This window comes from Erpetoichthys calabaricus, chromosome 11, assembly GCF_900747795.2.
Source record: "Erpetoichthys calabaricus chromosome 11, fErpCal1.3, whole genome shotgun sequence".
NCBI classification, from domain to species: domain Eukaryota; kingdom Metazoa; phylum Chordata; class Cladistia; order Polypteriformes; family Polypteridae; genus Erpetoichthys; species Erpetoichthys calabaricus.
The window spans coordinates 58,748,295-58,769,336 of NC_041404.2; the positions used below are offsets into that span (position 1 = coordinate 58,748,295).

Below are 21,042 nucleotides of genomic sequence, written 5' to 3' on the forward strand. Positions count from 1 at the left end.
ACATAGAAAAAAATATCATTTTAAGTGGAGTACTACGTTAGCATAAAGTTAACTTTGTAAGAATTAAGTACAGGAGGTCCTTGGGTTACGACTCAGTTCTGTTCCTACAACAGTGATGTAACCCGAATTTTGGTGTAAGTTGAAACACACCCTCGCCTAAGTCACTTACCTATCCTAACACATTTGCAAAATCATAATCTAGAACATAAAAACACAACTAAGCCACAGGAAAAGGAAAAGGACATAAATATACTGTACACTGTACTGTAGTAACAGAAAAAATTTATTCCTTCTGATCTCTTTACAATGTCTAATTTCACTTCCATCGTGATGGCTTTCCTCTTCTTCTAAACAAGACTCTCTTTCATTTAAGAGTCATGATAAGGGACAAGAAGTCGGCAAACAAAGCAACACAAACGGAACACTCCTCCGCGCGCAACCAAACTAGTTCGCCAACTCCCTCACTCATACGCCACGTTACTGCGTATTCTTACGCTGCGCGCAACCAAACTAGTTCACCCACATAGTCTGTAAGTACAACGCTAATGGCATAAGCCGAAACACTAGCGTCTCAATTTTTTCAAGTTTTTTATGGAAGTGAGTGTTGTAAACTTGAAGCGTCGTATGTCGAGACGTTGTAACCCGAGGACCTCCTGTATAACACTGGAAAGAACAGAAACAAACAAATACATACATATATACAATTTCCAGTTGAAAACAGGTTTATTTTTCCTGAAAAATATAACAAGGACCTACATTTGTAACAAAACTCCTGCTAGAACCAGAACACTGGGGGTCTCACTGGCACCACAAACAGATTAATTAACAAGAACTGGGATGAACAAGAACCAGTTTATAAAGTACAGCATTCCCTTACCAGTCGTCAACTTGAGACAAATTATTGTTGCATATTTTCATTTCTTTTCTCGCTCCACATGCACTGCTGTGTTTGGCACAGTTTGGCTGTAAATTAGAAGTGAATTTCAACTGCAGTTTAAAATGACGCATTCCCTTGTAAAAGTGACTAGAAATAAAATGGGACAAAAAAGTGTCGTGTGTAAGCAGCCATAACCACCTGGCCATGTGCTGTTACTGCCACATACGGGACACATTTAAAAAATGATACCAACCCACCGGCACCAGCTTAAAACAGATTGTACATAATACAGTATTATTTATTTCACAAATGGACAAATTATTGAAGGAGGGTCTCGAATGTTTCTGACTTGTCACAAAAGGCAGCACGAGGAAACCGAAAAAACAACGGATTATGTGACTTGAGAAAACAGAGTTAATAAGGCAGGACGTGTCAATGCTTAGGCCATTAGGCATACCTTACAGAACAAGGATTAGACGCACGCTTTATGGACAGCAGTCCTAAAATACTAAAAACTGACAAAAGTGAGCGGAGCTGAAAAATGAGTCCATAAATTGACATTACAGTTACCCTTACCATCTACAAGACTGGACCTCTAACAGTCATCTTCCAGAGGGACCGTATTGCAGCAGCAGTCATCTTGACACGAAAAAACGAAACTAAGAGAAATCAGCACTGTAGGAAACAGTTAAGATGTTAACAGGCTGCAGTGCATCGGGATACTCAGCAGTTTGCAGGACTGAACAATGTAAGAGTAAATATTTGCATAACGTCATAAACAGATTTGATCATTTTAAATACTGGGTAACTTTTGCCGTTACTCTCTTACACATTCCCCATTCACCTCACAGGGTCCAGGAGCCTCATACTAGACATGTCTTAATCTGAGCACAGCGACGTGTCCTATACGTGACAAACAGTGTGTAGAGTTATTAATAATGCCAGTCATTCACAAAAAACGTTTTTTGATGATGCTGAATAAAACATAATGTATTTTGCAGTTCGTTAAATATGAACTCTGTCCCTTAAAGAAATTGTTTTAGCACTTAACATACAACACATGCCTTACTGCTGTGAAAAAATATTTGCTTTTAGGTTGCTGTCCTCTGCATTGGGAAAATGAAAAAGCCTCAGCTGTGATCTTTTTATACAAATGGAGTATTCATTTGAACACAAATGTTGCTTCTGAGAGACCCTGTAAGAGTCCTCACACCAAGTCAGCGTAGACGCCAGATTTTGGCCTACATGGATTACTTTTAAATTCTATCAAAAGTCTTAAGGAGACGTTTTTATTCTGCCTCTTTAACTGAACGCCATTTGGTTCCCAAACAAGCTTGCCCACTTTTGTGTTTTTATGAGAAATACCTAAAACGTGTTGTGTATTTTTCCAATATGTTCACACACAAGAGTTTTTTTTCCCTTCTTTTCTTCATTAATACTGTATAAAACACAGTTAAGATTATAATGAACACAGGCATATGGCATTACACACCATCCATCCAACCCACTATATCCTAACTATAGGGTCACGGGGGTCTGCTGGAGCCAATCCCAGCTAACACAGGGTGCAAGGCAGGAAACAAAACCCCAGGCACACCTTTTCTAAATATTCTGGAAAATGATCAAAAAATGCATAATATTTTGTTAGTGATCACCAGGGCAATGGAGAGCTCTAACAAAAAAAGCAGCACCAATAATTTCCAAATTTTGAATATATGTGCTATATATGAGACACACACCAAAACACCTTCACTCGTTAAAAAAAAAAAAAAAATTAATTTAATTGAATTTAACTTAACTTTTTCAACATAATGCTGCAATGTATTCATTTGTCATGGTGTTGCCACATTACTTGTGTGGAGTTAAATATTGAACTCCGTATGTTCTCTAAAACGACTTTGTCTACCATAGAGCACCCTCTGCTGTTCAGTCTGTGTACATGCCTATATTACAGGACTTCTTAGAAGGAGCTCAGCACCGTCCTTTGAAATGACATACGATTCCTAAAAGAAGACACAATGTTGATATTCCCTTCAATAAAAAAAAGAAAAAAAAAGTCACTTTTATTGGAAAATATGTCGAATCATAGAGGATTTCAGGCTTCAGTTTATGTTACCTTACCATATAATTAATACGATGAACAGACTGACACTATATAACTAACAAGGATACGACGGTGTGTCATGATTTGCATTTGTTCAGTGTAACTGCAGGGCACTCGCATAGGACTGGGAAACTGAACAGCGTGAGACACTTGACAAAGGCAATGTGAAGTGAAGTGAATTCTCAATTTGGGAATACATTTACCAATGGAATTATGGCTAAAGAACCTAAATATTTATTTCTTTTTGTAAAAAGGAATAGAACTATAGATTGTTTCATTCGGCCCCCTCTGCACAAATTGCCCAGGTTTAAAAAAAAAAAAAAAATCTCGTGCAACTGCTTAGGCACCAACTGTCCCCTTTTGGCAGAGCAGCATGTCACCGATGTGCTTTCAAGACATTTTGCCAAGCTGAATCTTTTTCCAGGCTTCAGAAGCAGTGAAGACGCAGGAGTCGATGATCCCCGCCACTGTGAATGTTCCTCCTATGATTGCGCAGACCTGTAAGGATATTATCATTAGTTACAGTATCAACAATGAAAGTTTGCCTTTACCTTTGAAGTCAAAATAGTAACATTTTTATCAGGCTGAAATAAACACTCTATAGTGCCAGGCAGCACTGCTGACATCTACTCTTAGCATGCAAGTAAGGGCTCGTTTATACTTCATGCTCAGAACGCGCACGTGCCCGCATTATGGCTGTCACACGTTCCCAGCGTTCGTTTGACGCGTCCTTTGAAAAGGTCATGACGCATGCGCGAGTTGCAGTACCAACAAAAAGTCGCGCGGCGCAGTGTGATAAAAAGTCGGAATGTGACGTCAGAGTCTCTGATTACTATCTACATGTGACAGAAAGCTGCTTTGTGGATCCTACGAGATCGAAGTGCGCGCTTCGATGTTTGATGAATGGTTCGATGTGGTGAATCAAAATGCTGACATATAAATGCATTCGGGGTGCTTTTATATTCAAGCGTTGCATATTCCCGATCATTTTAAAAGTCTCACATACCGTCTTTTTTTTCTAGGGCTTCCTCCGGACCTGACAGTAGTGGCAAACAGCAATAGATCACCACACAAAACACACTACATGTATGATATTCCAACTCTCTGCACATTTAGAATCCTAAGATTTATACTTGATATCACTTTCATGATGAAATGCATTAAAGTATGTATATTACATTTTACAGATCAATTGTTCATTTCATTTAAATAATGAATACTCTTAATTACACACATGGGGGTGACACGGTGGCGCAGCATTAGCACTGCTGTCTTACAGGGAGTCACGTCGCTGATATTCTCTGCCTGGAGTTTCCATGTTTTCCTGCTGGGTTTCCACAGTGGGCTCCGGTTTTCTTCCAAAGATATGCAGATTTGGTGACACTAAAATGACGCTAATATACTGTATGTGAGTGCTTGTATTCACCTTGTGATGAGCTGATGCCCATCCAGGGATTGTTTCAGCCTCGTGCCCAATGCTTGCTGGAATGGATAAATCCCTGGATTGATGGATTTAATCATTAAACCTCCTTTTCAGAGATATTGTGGTAAGGTGTCATCAGAATTTAATGGGTGTTCCAGGCAATTCATACCACAGCGAAGCCAAACCTGTTCTTACCATGATGATATCTCACACTGCCACCTGGTGGATTCCTCCAGATTTCCGTAACGTACGCGCGCAAGTATAAACAGTGAAATGCTTGCGTAGCAGGTGCGTCTGCTGCAGCATGCATCGCGTTGCGTGAAGTATAAACCCGGCCTAAGAATTTCACTGTGCTCTGTACACGTGAGAACCTGAATACGAATACTACGTCTACGACTTATTAAAGGTAACCAGCAACACAAGACAGGCAGAGGGCACCACAAAACCGACGTCTTTATGAATATTTTAAAGGAGAAGTTTAGTACTTTAAAGGTGTGGCATATTGCTTCACAATCATCACATATATTAATATAACACAGGAAAAGTTTTCTAAGGTGAAGCAGTTTTTATATTTTTTAATACCTTTTTTGTAATATCGTGTTTATGTATTTTACTGTCATTTTTGAGTTATGTTCCATATTTTTATGCATTTTCTATAATGTCTGTTACTTATTATGTACTGTCTTTTTAACTGAACCTCTGTTCTTTGTGGGTGGAGCCCACATCACCACTCCTGAGCCCTCTGGCAATGTAAGGCAGTGAGAAGGCTCAGGAGCAGGAGATCATTCCATCAGTTCTGCAGTCCTGCATGTATTACTGTTTCTGTTTAGTTTAAACTTTTTTTATTTATTTATTCTCACCTTGTCTTCTTGGATGATTCTTCTGGATGGAGTATTTAGACTTGTTTGCTGTGGATTGCCTTGTTAGGCAAATTGTTTTTGCCTTTGTTATTTTTCAGCCAGGAGTCCTCCCTCGCTTAGGTATAAGTATAAATCTTTTTTTTTTGCCTTTTTTGTTCAGTTTACCCATTAAATATTATCATTTATGTTTATTTGTGTAATTATGTATTGTTTGTTATCTTTGAGTATTATTTATTAATAATAAAAATAATACATTTTATTTATATAGCGCCTTTCCCATGCTCAAGGCACTTCATTTAGTTTCCCTGTTTGCAAGCATGTGCTGCAATGTTCCTTGTGAGTAGTTTGTGGTTCCCTAAGGGCAACCTATCACTGTCGAAGGACTGCTCCCAATTCTATAAAGGCTCATGGGAAATGCAGTCCCTCACAGTACTTTATATGAGCTTGGTGTTAGCGACTTCTCCTCTTTATGATTTTTTCTTTTCAGGCTAACATTTTAGGGCTCTGTTTAAGGATTTTAACTTCTGATTAATGTATTTGGACTTGACGACTGTGGATTTTCTTTTTAGGCTACTCCTTTGTGCCTTGTTTGGCCCTGCTGACCTTTTATACTTTACCTTTGTTTTGTAGTAAATCTTTTATTATTATATTAAGATAATCTGTTAATCTGACCTTTTATACTTTACCTTTGTTTTGTAGTAAATCTTTTATTATTATATTAAGATAATCTGTTTCCCCTTTTTGTGATCAAATTGTAGGTTTATGGTGAACCGCTTCCTTATGGGGCTTTGACTTTATTTTTGTGAGATTTATATTTGTTCTACCAGCTCTGTATTTTTGTGGCTTGCTCCAGCTGAAGTATTTAGTATTTAGGGCCTGGCTGGACTAATGGAGCCTCTACTGGGCAGACCGGTGAAGATCAGTGAAGATCCAAAGACATTCATTCTACCTTTGTGAAGAACCCAATTTCTTGACAATACCAAGCCTGTCCTTGCACTTTAAAATGGAGATAAAAATAAAATGGCCAAGATCCAAACATGAAGACAAAAGCTTTGTATTGTTCTCATAGACACTGATTTGGAGGTACATAGCAAATCGAAATGACTTTTGTTTTACGTGATCATCCATCCATCAGAGAAACAGGCTCTGCAACTTATTTAGGAACAATTATGTGAAGGTACCTTTTCCAGATGGGCTATCAAACTACAATTCTTGCCTTTGTGGTTATGTGCAGGTTATTTCTGATTTTTTTTTTTTTTACTTTAAACTCTCATTTACTGCTTTAGTTTTGCCTCTATGTTTAAACCACTTCCTTTGATTTTGAAACCCTTGGTGTAAAAAAAATTCTGTTCAATAAAGGTCAAATTTTTAACTTTCAGACTTCTAGTGTATGTGTTTGCATGCGAGGATTACAGGACTTTTCTTCCTCCGGTCGTATGCAGAATTGCTGTTTGTTATAATTAGACCATAAAGGAAGCAGAACGTTTGTTGGCTTATTTGGTTCCTAACCAGTCTGCATAAAAGGTGAAAAACATCACTATTTAGGAAATGACCAAATGTTTTATTATAAACAGACAGATTCTATTTCTTTGGATTTGTATTTCCTAGTCTAACCTTCCTGGTTGTACCAATTATTCATCTGGAAGAGAGAACACACATTGCTCAAAGCTCACTAACTGATTGGAATTGTGTAAGCTATAGCTGGCTACTTGCGATCTGGAGACTGGATGACTCCTCCATATCATTCAATGTTTCTAGTCTGTACCGTGGGGTAGGGATGGGAATTGAAAACCCACTGTTTCAATTCCTTGGAATTGTTTGCCATTTTTGCAAACGATTCCCCTATCGATTCCAGTCGCCTCGAATGACGTCACCACGTTGCGTAGCGTCATTTACCCAGCAGGAAACATGGCGCATAAGCGGCACAAATGCTCAGAAGTTTGGTTATACTTTACGAGAAAGGATGACAACAGGGCAACTTGCAATATTTGCAAAGTAGGTATTTCATCAAAGGGAGGAAACACTACGAATATGCAAAAGCATTTGCTCACAAAACACGCGACAACCTTAAATGAATGTCGTGTTTTTGATCCGCTCCGGACTAGTGAATCTCAACCCAGCAGCAGCAGTAACGTTTGCACGTCCTCTCCCGTTAATACGGCAGGTAACTAATCAACTAACATTGCACATTATGTTAGCGCGATTTGCCTTATTACAAAACCGGCTATTACTGTGCATTGCATTTAGATGACCACGACGAGAGAGACAGACAGAGTGTGGCTGTCTCAGATGCTGGCAGTTCTTGCTGCAGTCTACCGGTAGCTTCTCCTTTCACAGAGGTGGGGAAAAGTAAAATTTCCTTCCTGAAAAAGCAGATATGCTTATATTTCTGCAAAAGAATTGTTAATTCTCCATAGTTGATGGTTGCAGAATTGCACAGTGCACAGTTCCATTGGACTTGAGTTGATTGTATTTGTTTGCTGGCTGATGTAGTTTTATTTTTGAGTGCTCAGCTCATATATACTTTTAAAAAGGAGAGTGTAAATGTTACTGGACATTCTTGTGTAATTGCCACAGAATAATTTATGTTATACTTTGTTATTGCTACAGAAGAATATTTATTTTATTATTATTTTACATTTACAAATTTTTTTCTGGGGACCCCGTGGCACCCCATCGAGGAGCCGTAGGCTGTGGATCTCTTAAGATCTCACTGTTGGGTTTGTAAGGTCATGCTACTCCTAAATTTCTATCTTGTTCAAAGATAAGATATAAAACAAAGTTCTAAGCTAATCGACCTGTGTGTTCTCCTTTTTTAAAAAGAAGAATCGATAGGAGAATCGATAAAGAATCGAATTGTTAAACAGAATCGAAAATGGAATCGGAATCGTGAAAATCTTATCAATTCCCATCCCTACCGTGGGGATTATTATCTGCCAGAGGTTTATGTATTACTATCATGGAAAATCCTTGCAAATAATATGCTGATTTCCTTAGTGTTTCTAGTGCAAAATACAAAGCCAGATTCAAAAACATTGATAATGTCTTCATTAATAATAATAATAATTCTTTGCATTTATATAGCGCTTTTCTCACTACTTAAAGCGCTCAGCAATTGCAGGTTAAGCACCTTGCTCAAGGGCCCAACAGAGCAGAGTCCCTTTTGGCATTTTACGGGATTCGAACCGGCAACCTTCTGATTGCCAGTGCAGATCCCCATCCTCAGAGCCACCACTCCACCCATTGATGATACAGCTGTTGGCAAATGTGGAGGAAACACCCTTCACTCTTTAGCTGGCAGGTAAATCAGAGATTAGTTGTAAGCTTGCACTTGGAGAAATACAGAAGCGCAGTCACAATCTTGAGTTTTGTCAGCTTTTGTAGGAGATGCCTGGCTGACTACATCACAAGAACGGTGGCGTACAGATTTTTTACAGACCACACAGCTAAAGCCAAGTAATTTTATTTGTGGTGTGCTACCAGAATAGTTTTCTAAAATGAATTAACAGTCACCCTGCTCTGAAGAGGATGCTGATTCATACTTGCCTTGCTACTTGCCAGGCAGAAGTGGCAAATTTCAGCTTTGACTCAGCAGCAGTACTAGGAAAATCACTCAAATTCAAGGAATATGATTTGAGTATTAAATCATTTAAATTATTGCAATCATTTTATACACTATAAAGTTTTTTCAACACTGGGATCTTGAAATGATGCACTCTTCATGTCAGAGCTTTTGTGGGGCCAGCTTTCCTAATTTGAGGAAAATACATTAAAATATGACACTGCACTGACTTCATTATCACGGTGTACAACAACAGTGTTTGAAAACCTACAAATGACTTCACATCGCATTACCTACAGCCGTGGCCAAAGGTTTTGAGATTGACACAAGGTTTGCTGCTTCAGTGTTTTCAGATCTTTGTGTCAGATGTTTCTATGGTATACTGAAGTAGAATTACAAGCATTTCATGAGTTTCAAAGGATTTTATTGACAATTACATTATGTTTATGCACATGAGTCAATATTTGCAGTATTGGCCCTTCTTTCTTTTTCAAGACCTCTGCAATTCACCCTGGCATGCTGGCAATCAACGTCTGGGCCAAATCCTGACTGATGGCAGCCCGTTCTTACATAATCAAAGCTTGGAGTTTGTCAGAATTGGTGGGTTTTTGTTTGTCCACCCGTCTTTTGAGGATTCTCAATGGGATTAAGGTCTGGGGAGTTTCCTGACTTCAATGTTTTGTTTCCCGAGCCACTTAGTTGTCACTTTTGCCTTATGGCCTGATGCTCCATCATGCTGGATTGTTCATTGTTGGTCACCACACTGTTCTTGGATGGTTGGGAGAAGTTGTTCTCAGAGGATGTTTTGGTACCATTCATGGCTGTGTTCTTAGGTAAAATCGTGAATGAGCTCACGTATCCCAGTCCTCAGCAGCAGCAAACTCCCCAGACCTTAATCCCACTGAGAACTTGTGGGCAGTCCTCAAGAGGCTGACTGACTCTTTGCATAAAATTAATGTAATTATCAATAAAAGCCTTTGAAACTTATGAACTGCTGGTAATTCAACTTCAGTACACCATAAGAAACAGAGCTAAAAACACTGAAGCAGCAGACTTTGTGAAAATTAATATTTGTGTCATTCTCAAAACTTTTGGCCACGGCCGTACACTTAATACAAACTGAGCTTTCCATCAGGACCGAAGTCCTTAGGTGTTTCTTTCAACTTTATTTTGATTGTCCAGAAAAATATGTTCATTATGATGGGATGGATCTAAAAATCTTCACGATCTGTCCATCACATTTCTTTTGTCACTATTTTTGCCTTCTTTTTTTTTTAGGATCAGTGAGTGTCCACTCTTTTTGTCAGGCAGAATTCCTGTCTTGACGGGACTGCTCAGCATTTCCATAAATGCACTTCTATGTTCTCTAATTTCAAGAAGCTGCAGGAAATGTGTGTCTGTGAGCAGTGATGACAGGCGTCTTTATTTAGCAAACCTGCTTTCTCTTAATTCTTTCTTTGAGTCAAAAATATACTTCTGTGTCTCTTAGCAACACAGACTCTGCTCTTGTTGCTGTTCAAAATAACTACACTTGACCATCACTAATTCTAAGAAAACAACGTACTGAATTAAGTGGAGATGGAAAATGAGTGTGAATTCTGGTAACATGCACAGTACACCGTAAAGGTTTTCTGATCCTTTCTGCATATTATTACATTGTGTGGTAGGTTAATTTTAAATGGATACATTTTCCATTTTTGCCCATTAATCTACATTCAATAACCCATGACGACAAAGTGGAAACCCCCCTGACCAAGGTCCATCTTACAAGGTTACTCAGTCTGACCAAAGGGCTGATTTTCACAATTTTGAGCCCACTGTGCTCCTGTGAATGCTCAGAGGTTTAGAAATGGTTTGATCCTCTGGCATAGATCTACAGTGGGTATAGAAAAGAATCCGCCCTTCGAAATATTCCCATTTTTTTTTGCTTTACAGCCTCAAATGAAAACACACAAACTAATATTTTTTCCAGCTTTACTTACTCAATGCAACCTCTAACATCCAAGTGCAAGATATCACAGCTACAGTTCAGAAGAACTTTAAAAAATAAAAAACAAGAAATCCTGAGATTAATAAAGGACCCCCCCAAACTCCATCAGGTGTAAGTGCCCACCATTTCCATTGCGGTTACTGGCCGCCTTCCACCTGTGATCAATTGTAATGAATGTGATTAGTGAAGCAGTTCCTGGAGCATTCATTCCCTTGCCTGGTAGTGCAACTGACAGCACACAACTGACTACAGGTGGCAGGCCACTTTCAAAAGATCTCAGGGATAGAGTTGTGGACAGACATGAGGCAGGAGATGGAGACAAAAACATCTCAAAGGCTTTATCAACCCCAAGGAGCACAGTAAAGTCCATAATAAAGAAGTGGGAAGTGTTTGGTACTACTAGGACCCTCCCTGGATCTGGCTGTCCCTCCAAATTGGATGGAAGAGCAAGGAGGAAACTGTTAAGAGAGGCCACCAAGAGGCCAATGGTCACTTTGAAGGAGTTACAGGATTTTATGACAAAGAGTGGTCATTAATGGTGTGCATGTGTCAACAATTTCACAAGCGCTCCACAATTGTGGCTTGTTCGGGAGGGTCGCAAGGAAAAAGCCACTTCTCCAGAAAGGCCACATTAAGGCTCATTTGAGCTTTGCCAGAATGCACTGTGAAGATTCTGATGCCAAGTAGAAAAAGGTCAGACTAAAATCAAACTATTTGGCCTCAATACCAAAAGGTCCACCAGTGCAGCTCACCAGCCACAACACACCATACCTACAGTAAAGCATGGAGGGGGCAACATCCTGTTGTGAGGGGCCTGTGGCTCTCGTTAGGGTAGAAGGAAAAATGTATGGGGCAAAATACTGTCAAATTCTTGAGGAAAACCTGCTACTCTCTGCCAGAAAGATGAAGATGGGCAGAATGTTCACCTTTCAACACGACAACGACCCAAAGCACACAGCAAAATTGACCACACAGTGGCTGAAGGAGAAAAAAGTGAATATCCTCATGTGGACCAATCAGAGCCCAGACCTAAATCACATTGAAAATCTGTGGAAAGATCTGAAGATAGCAGACCACCAACGCTCACCATCCAAACTGACCGAACTTGAACAGTTCTGTAAAGAAGAGTGGGGGACAAATATTGAGTGGGCTCAATCTAGATGTGCAAAGCTGATAGAGAAGAATCAACAGACATTGACGTGGATGGGGGGGTGATCCTTTATTAATCTCAGTAGGTCTTGTTTTTGATTTTTTATAATTCTTCTGAACTGTAGCTGTGATATCTTTCACTTTGATGTTAGAGGTTGCATTGAGTAAGCAAAGCTGGGAAGAAATATTAGTTTGTGTGTTTTCATTTAGGGCTGAAAAGCAAAAAAAATGGGAATATTTTGAAGGGGGGGATTCTTTTCTATACCCACTGTATGCCTTTCTAAACGATGGCAAATCAATTCAGTTTGCCACAGGTGGATTCCAATTAAGCTCCAGAAACAGCTAAAGAATTAAAGCAAACAGGAGCCGCCTGAGCGTAATTTTTAGCGCCTCAGCAAAGGGTCTGAATACTTCTAGAAATGAGAGATCTCAGTTGTCGATTTTTAATAAATTTGCAGACATTCCTGAAAACATGTTTTCACTTTGTCGTTACGGGTAATTAAGTATATGGGCAAAAAAGGCAAATTTATCCATTTACAATGTAATTCACAATACAATAAAGTGTGCAGAAAAGGAAAGGGGTCTGAATACTTAAAACTAGAATTACCAGAGCCTACGAGCCCACCTTAAATCCCATCGCACCTCTCCGTCAGCGTCTTTTGTCCTGTAAATGTGCCGATAAAGACAAGCAGGAAGCAGCCTGCTATTCCATCCCCCCACCGCCGCAGAACGTGCGCAAAGTTCTCCCAGCTCATGCCTTGATTATCTAGGAGTGAAGTTCTGGAGTTTTAGAGTGAAAATAATACATCGTTATTTGGAACAAATGCATTTCATGTGTGTTCCGTTTCTATAATAATCTGTGTGAACACAATGTTAAAACATCCATCCATCCATCCATTTTCCAACCCGCTGAATCCGAACACAGGGTCACGCGGGTCTGCTGGAGCCAATCCCAGCCAACACAGGGCACAAGGCAGGAAACAATCCTGGGCAGGGTGCCAACCCACCGCAGGACACACACAAACACACCCACACACCAAGCACACACTAAGGCCAATTTAGAATCACCAATCCACCTAACCTGCATGTCTTTGGACTGTTGGAGGAAACCGGAGTGCCCGGAGGAAACCCACGCAGACATGGGGAGAACATGCAAACTCCACGCAGGCAGGACCCGGGAAGTGAACCCGGGTCCCCAGATCACCCAACTGCGAGGCAGCAGCGCTACCCACTGCGCCACCGTGCCGCCCCAATGTTAAAACAGAAACGTTTTTTATATTTTAGTAGTAAATGACAAAATGTTGGCACAAACTATATAATGTGTGAAGCCTGTGTGTTAATGAATCCACTGAATGCACAATGTATAAAAATAATTCAAATTTAATTATCATCATTTTTCTGTACTGCCCAATATTCAAATCCTTACTGAAGATCCATTTGTCCTCCGTGGGTTTTAAACTGTTGCCCCTGTACTCAGAAGTTCCAAAGGTCTCTCCAATTCTCAATCATAGTAATGATACCACCATACTAGTAATCTCTTTTAGATTGCTAAGTGTGAACACTGTACCCAAAGTTTATCTTTTACTACGACTTCGTATTTCTTTTATTATGTGTCTTTCTGTGTAATTTTATACAATGACTATGTTTCATTTGTAAATCTCATGTTGATGGTGGTGGCACGGTGGCACAGTGGGTAGCGCTGCTGCCTCGCAGTTGGGAGACCTGGGGACCCGGGTTCGCTTCCCGGGTCCTCCCTGCTTGGAGTTTGCATGTTCTCCCCGTGTCTGCGTGGGTTTCCTCCCACAGTCCAAAGACATGCAGGTTAGGTGGACTGACGATTCTAAATTGGCCCTAGTGTGTGCTTGGTGTGTGGGTGTGTTTGTGTGTGTCCTGCGGTGGGTTGGCACCCTGCCCGGGATTGGTTCCTGCCTTGTGCCCTGTGTTGGCTGGGATTGGCTCCAGCAGACCCCCGTGACCCTGTGTTCGGATTCAGCGGGTTGGAAAATGGATGGATGGATGGATGTTGATGATATCTGCAGTTAAAATTTGAAATTTATGGTTTCGCAATCCTCTTGTGTTCTGACACACATTTTTTTTTTTTTGCCATTTTTGTTTTTTTTATTTTATTGATTAATTTCAATAGTGAAGGTTTCAATTTTGTTTGTTCTGTAATGTACCTTTCGATGTCAATGGCTTTGTATTAAATAAAAACAGTACAACTGCTGAACTGTGGTACAAGGCTTCGACAGAGATGCCCTGAAGGAGATATCTGAAAAAGGCTCTGGTCCCTTTTTCTTAAGAGTGTGTGTTTAGCTTTTCAGAGACACCACACCCTTATTATACACAACACCAAAGAGGTGCATTAACTAAAGGTTGGGAGCACGTGCCGATTACAGCGTGTTGCCGCACCCACCATGCAACAAACCACCCAGATTGAGATCCGAGTTCAGCCGTGCAACGGGTGACACCTCAGCACCACACTGAAGAGGGTCAGGCTTTTTTTTTTTTTTTACAGTGACTGGAGTGCCAGGTTTTCTTTCCCTGCAAGTTGGAGGACTTGCTTGCAGGGCTGGTTGCAGATTAACGTCACACGCAGGACGGAGCAATTGCAGGTTAAGGGCCTTGCTCAGGGGCCCAACAGAGTAGAGTCACTTCTGTCGTTTTTTACAGGATTCGGACCGACAATCGCTAGCCTCAGAGCCACCACTCAGCCTAGTAGTGGGCAATAATTAACCCACCCCAATAACATCTTCAGCATTTTGACTCATTTCAAACATACACTAAGTGTTGACAGGACAATCTCCACATACTTTAGGTCTCCCAGTGATAACCAGTTGACACCTTGGTCATTTATGCCACCTCATCTGTAAATGGTGATGATCCCTTAACAGCTCACCAAATTACCCAGATGCATTTCCAAAAGCAAGTTCTCAGATTAAGATGGCTCAGTAACTAAACTGAAAACTGACCAGTAGCTCAAGGCACTCTGGAAACAGTTCCATGTACAGTGGGTACGGAAAGTATTCAGACCCCCTTCAATTTTTCACTCTTTGTCATATTGCAGCCATTTGCTAAAATCATTTAAATTAATTTTTTCCCTCATTAATGTGCACACAGCACCCCATATTGACAGACAAAAAAAGAATTTTTGAAATTGTTGCAGATTTATTAAAAAAGAAAAACTGAACTATCACATGGTCCTAAGTATTCAGACCCTTTGCTCAGTATTTAGTAGAAGCCCCCTTTTCAGCTAATACAGCCATGAGTCTTCTTGGGAAAGATGCAACAAGTTTTTCACACCTGGATTTGGGGATCCTCTGCCATTCCTCCTTGCAGATCCTCTCCAGTTCTGTCAAGTTGGATGGTAAACGTTGGTGGACAGCCATTTTTAGGTCTCTCCAGAGATGCTCAACTGGGTTTAAGTCAGGGCTCTGGCTGGGCCATTCAAGAACAGTCACAGAGTTGTTGTGAAGCCACTCCTTCGTTATTTTAGCTGTGTGCTTAGGGTCGTTGTCTTGTTGGAAGGTAAACCTTCAGCCCAGTCTGAGGTCCTTAGCACTCTGGAGAACGTTTTTGTCCAGGATATCCCTGTACTTGGCCGCATTCATCTTTCCCTCAATTGCAACCAGTCGTCCTGTCCCTGCAGCTGAAAAACACCCCCACAGCATGATGCTGCCACCGCCATGCTTCACTGTGGGGACTGTATTGGACAAGTGATGAGCAGTGCCTGGTTGTCTCCACACATACCGCTTAGAATTAAGGCCAAAAAGTTCTATCTTGGTCTCATCAGACCAGAGAATCTTATTTCTCAACATCTCAGAGTCCTTCAGGTGTCTTTTAGCAAACTCCATGCGGGCTGTCATGTGTCTTGCACTGAGGAGAGGCTTCCGACAGGCCACTCTGCCATAAAGCCCTGACTGGTGGAGGGCTGCAGTGATGGTTGACTTTCTACAACTTTCTCCCATCTCCTGACTGCATCTCTGGAGCTCAGCCAAAGTGATCTTTGGGTTCTTCTTTACCTCTCTCACCAAGGCTCTTCTCCCCCGGTAGCTCAGCTTGGCCGGACGGCCAGCTCTAGGAAGGGTTCTGGTCGTCCCAAACGTCTTCCATTTAAGGATTATGGAGGCCACTGTGCTCTTGGGAACCTTAAGTGCAGCAGAAATTTGTTTGTAACCTTGGCCAGATCTGTGCCTTGCCACAATTCTGTCTCTGAGCTCTTCAGGCAGTTCCTTTGACCTCATGATTCTCATTTGCTCTGACATGCATTGTGAGCTGTAAGGTCTTATATATACGGGTGTGTGGCTTTCCTAATCAAGTCCAATCAGTATCATCAAACACAGCTGGACTCAAATGAAGGTGATCTCAAGGATGATCAGAAGAAATGGAAAGCACCTGAGTTAAATATATGAGTGTCACAGCAAAGGGTCTGAATACTTAGGACCATGTGATATTTCAGTTTTTCTTTTTTAATAAATCTGCAACAATTTCAAAAATTCTTTTTTTTGTCTGTCAATATGGGGTACTGTGTGTACATTAATGAGGGAAAAAATTAATTTACATGATTTTAGCAAATGGCTGCAATATAACAAAGAGTGAAAAATTGAAGGGGGTCTGAATACTTTCCGTACCCACTGTATCAGTAATCTAGTGCTTGAAAGTGGGGGACTTGTAAGGGACAATCCAGAACTAATGAAGAATCCCAAAAAAACAATTTTACATTTTGCGTAACACTGAGCAGGCAGTTTAATCTGATCTGCAAAAATCACAGAATCAACAGCGGGTATTTATTTCATGACCTGCACCAACCATCTGTAAGAATTCAACTGCCCTGAATACAGTAACTAACTGTTAGACACTTACACAAAAGAAAGTTTTCCAGACTTCATAGTCAATTGTGCACAAGCACAAAGCCCGACTGCATGGCCCTCTGCTCAATGACCTCTTCCTAGGAGCAGGGCAGGGATCACACATGGAGAACAAATCTGGTGTCCAAGTGAGGTTGTGTGTAGTTCAACGTGCACAGGCGTCTCTTCAGTTGTACTGTGAATGTAGTGACTGACACTCCAGCACTTCCACTATCAAGGTCTGGGCTGTCTGGGTCTCTCACGTACATGCTTGTCATCACTCTGACCTCTGTTTTATTGGCCTTGCTTCTGGTGAGCTCTCTAAACAGCCATTCCAAATAATTCAGAAGAAGTAATGTGAGTCACCAGGCACTCACTGACAAACAGTTCTCGTTTTCGAAGATCGTTCTCTCATCTTAGACCATTTCACCAATGGTGACCCTTCCAGGGGCACAAAACATGTTGAAGATGTAAAATTGTTATCTGTTAATGTGTATTTAGTTGTTTTTTAATTATTTTTCACATTTTTATTTCTTTGGTCTGTCTAATATTTACTGAGTGCCCTGTAACTTTACTTATTCTGATAATTTGTGGGTGGAGACCCAGGAGGTGGGGCCACCCTGATGTCATTGTTCCAGAGCCCTCCGCATGGCTATTTAAGTCAGCTGAGAAGGTGTTAAAAAAATCATTCATTTTGTGTAGATTGTTTGTAAGTATTGCTATTTTTGTTAGATTCTCTAGGTTTTGAGTACTTTTTGCTGTTGTTCTTGTATATTGCTTTTGGACTGTGTTTTTTGGGGATTGTTCACTTAGGGTTGACATTTAGGCAATTCCATTTTTGCATTTCGCTGTATTTGTCTATTTTGTTAATATAATTCTTTCACTTACAACCAACTGTTCCACCTTTCTAAGACAAGCTGAAATCGTAGTATTCAATGTAGACCTCAGCATTAATGTTTGCAGCGCAGCATGCAATGTATATGTCTCTGTTATATGCCATTTGGTATAGGACTTGTAAAAGCAGTGTTAACGTTTGTAGTGCACCATCTGTTGGTTAATCGGCAAGAGAAAAAGAGTACAAATAAGAGGAGAATGCTCCACATGGAGCAAGGTCATCATTGAAGTCCCACAGGGGTCTGTCATTGGGACCCTTATTACTCTTTCTGATGTATAGTGGAACCTCGTTTTGCGAGTAACTTGGCTTACGAGTGTTTTGCAAGACGAGCAAAAATGTTTAATAAATTTTGACTTGATAAACGAGCGAGGTCTTGCAGTACGAGTAGTATGTATATGCTTTGTCTGCTGAGCGTCATGTGATTACAACTGAGCTGATGGTTCTTCTCTCTCTCTCGCTGCGGGATTATGGGCAATCGTCTCCTATTCTCTGTCTGAGTCGGCGTGACTCACTCATAGTAAACATCCATACGAGCGTATACTGTTTACTGCAGCATTAGCATTGTGACTGTGTGCGCGCGCGTGTGTGTGTGTGTGCTCGCTCGCGTGTGTACTGTGACATGCGAGTCCCCGTCTTGCACCCTAAAAACACAAAGCTGAGTCTCAGTACTTTAGCAACACCAGCTTTATTCAGCTTGAAACAGCGCGGTTATCTATTGTAGCGGGATCTGCCGCTCTCCTATACACAGACACAGCAGTCAGGCAGGGCCCTGTGCATTTATAATGTTCCTTGTTCCTTGTATTACCCAGTGACGGCAGGCGGTTATAGCATGTCCGCGTTCTTTTCGGATTCGCTTTTACGGCGAACTGCTACAGTGCTGGGAGACTGAGATTGCTTTGGGACGCTCTTCCACGTGTCGTACCGTTGGGTGCAATCCCACAAGAGTTTAGAAACTCACTCACACCAGCCATGATTCTTTTCAAAGGTGAAGTGCAGGTTAATTTGTTTGATGTATTTTTACTTTATATTTTGTATTAATCATTTTTATATGAATATTTTTGGGTTGTGGAACAAATCATCTGAGTTTTCATTACTTCTTATGGGGAAATTCGCTTTGATACACGAGTACTTTGGACTACGAGCACGTTTCCGGAACGAATTATGCTCGCAAACCGAGGTTCCACTGTATGTCTGGTGTAGTTAGTAAAATTGTGAAATTCACAGATGACACTAGAGTCGGAGGGATGGCAGACAGTGAAGAGGCAGCAAAAAGAATTCAAAAAGACTTGGACAACATTCAGAACTGGGTGAACACTTGGAAGATGAAGTGTAATGTAGAAAAGTACGAAGTTCTGCACATGGGCAAAAGGAACATCTAATATATAAAGCACAGTCTATGTATGTGTGTATGTATGTATGTATGTTTTTTTTTCCGCCATACAAATCTGCACCAGTCTTCCGATCGCCACCAAACTGGGGATGTGGCTCCTTTGTGACCAGGAGGAGGTCATGGGGTATGTTTGGTTGGGAAAAATGTTCGTGGTGAAGCGCATGGCACCTTTTCACCGACAAAACGTTCGGCACACGTCCCCGTACTTATCATCGACAAGATGGCCGCACATTGCAACAGATGTTAACAGCGGCACCATCTAGCGGCATGTTTGGTTCCTGTGCGTCGCTCTTTACCAATGTTTCTTTAAATTGCCAAGTGATGGCGGAAGTGTCCAAGTATGAGAAGGCCAACTGCTTTCATCAGGTGAAGGGGAATTGCCGTATGGATGTAAAACGTGAACGACCCAGTGTGTGTGACTGGCTTTCTGTATTTGTGGTGCTATTTGCTCGCTTTCCGACTCACAGTACGATTTCAGTCTTGGTCTTTCTGACTGACTGGTGCTATTTGTTCGCTTTCCGACATATTGTAAATAACGTACATTCACCTTACTGTGGTGCTTATTCCGTTCGTAATACAATATAACACATTATAATTGTCCTGCTTTTCGCTAATATACCCATGCCACCGAAAAAAAGACGTAAAATTAGAAAGTCCACTTCCGATGCCAGAAAAAAGTCTATTTCAAGGGCGTCTGAAAAACTGCACAAGACGGGAAGATGTTTTCATACCAGGAATTCCGCTAATTCCGAATGATTTGCCCTCTGATTTCAAACGGCTACAATTTCATGTTCGTTTGGCTTTTCCTATGTCAATTAATAAGGCTCAAGGGCAATCACTGCAAGTTAAACGCATCAATTTGGAAAATCCATGCTTTTCACATGGACAACTCTACGTAGCATGTTCTACAGTGGGCAAACCTCAGAATTTGTTCATTTTCGCACCACAAGGCAAAACAAAAAATACAGTGTATCCAAAGGCTCTGGAATGAGCACTTATATTACCTATGACAATAAAATGTCAATCAGAAAACTGTTTGTTCTATTTCTACAAGGGGGCTCCGCCCCCTGCTCGCTTCGCTCGCCTACGTGTGAGGATGACGGACGTTTAATACGAAGCGTTCGCCCGTGTCACTCTGGGGCCCCCCACTGTTAATACGGAGCTCCACCCATACTATTATGCGGTGCATTGTGGACTACTGCGGACCCCGTAGTGTTTCCCGTTTCAGTTTGTATCTTGGTTAGTCGAGCTTTTGTTTTTGAAGCTTTTGAATTCCGGTCTTCATTATCTGTAACCTGCTGTCCATGTGTTTGGCCCCCTCGTTTAACCTGTTTATGACGTTTTACTTTGCTTTCTACTCTGTCTTTCATTTCTGATCTCGCTTTATTCTGCTTTTGTTTCAATGACACCTGGTCCGTGGTGAATATATTTTCCCTTTTTCGAGTAATAATTTTCATTTGTTTGCGATACTGTGATGTTTATCGTACTGTTAATAATGCATCACTGTAATGTGATTCACCTGTGTTTGTCCCTGTTCTTTAACCTCTTTATGACGTTTTACTTTGTTTCCTACTCTGACGGTTCGTAGTCTCTCCCGTTTTGCTCTGGTGCTTTGGGTTTGTGTGGCGCCTGCGCACGTGCGTAGTCTCTCCTGTTTCACTCTGGAGGGGGGGCTTTGTGTGGCACTTGCGCACTTGTCTTTTGCATCCACGGGCAGGTCCCTGCGTCCATATCCGGTTTACCATTCTCGTTTAGTAATATGGATGTTCTGTTTCTTTCACTTAGGAAATTCACCGGTTATAGAATCCCGGGCAATGCCAGGTACTCCTGCTAGTAAATTATAAATATAAGATGGGAGACGCTGTCATGCAGGAAGCAGCCTCTGAAAAGGATGACGGGGTTTCATGTTGACACAACATTTTCATCGACTAAGCAATGCACAGAAGCA

At 41.1% G+C, this 21,042-nt stretch overlaps 1 protein-coding gene across 1 annotated transcript in view; it reads right to left on the bottom strand.

The window, feature by feature from the left end:
• Positions 1-704: 704 nt before the first annotated feature.
• The window catches only part of ergic1 (endoplasmic reticulum-golgi intermediate compartment 1), a 180,912-nt gene continuing 160,574 nt past the window's right edge, over positions 705-21,042 (bottom strand). The window contains exon 10 of the mRNA XM_028813127.2: positions 705-3,479. Within this exon, the coding sequence (XP_028668960.1) occupies positions 3,372-3,479 (108 nt within the window). The 3' untranslated portion in view covers positions 705-3,371. The remainder of the gene's footprint in view (positions 3,480-21,042) is intronic.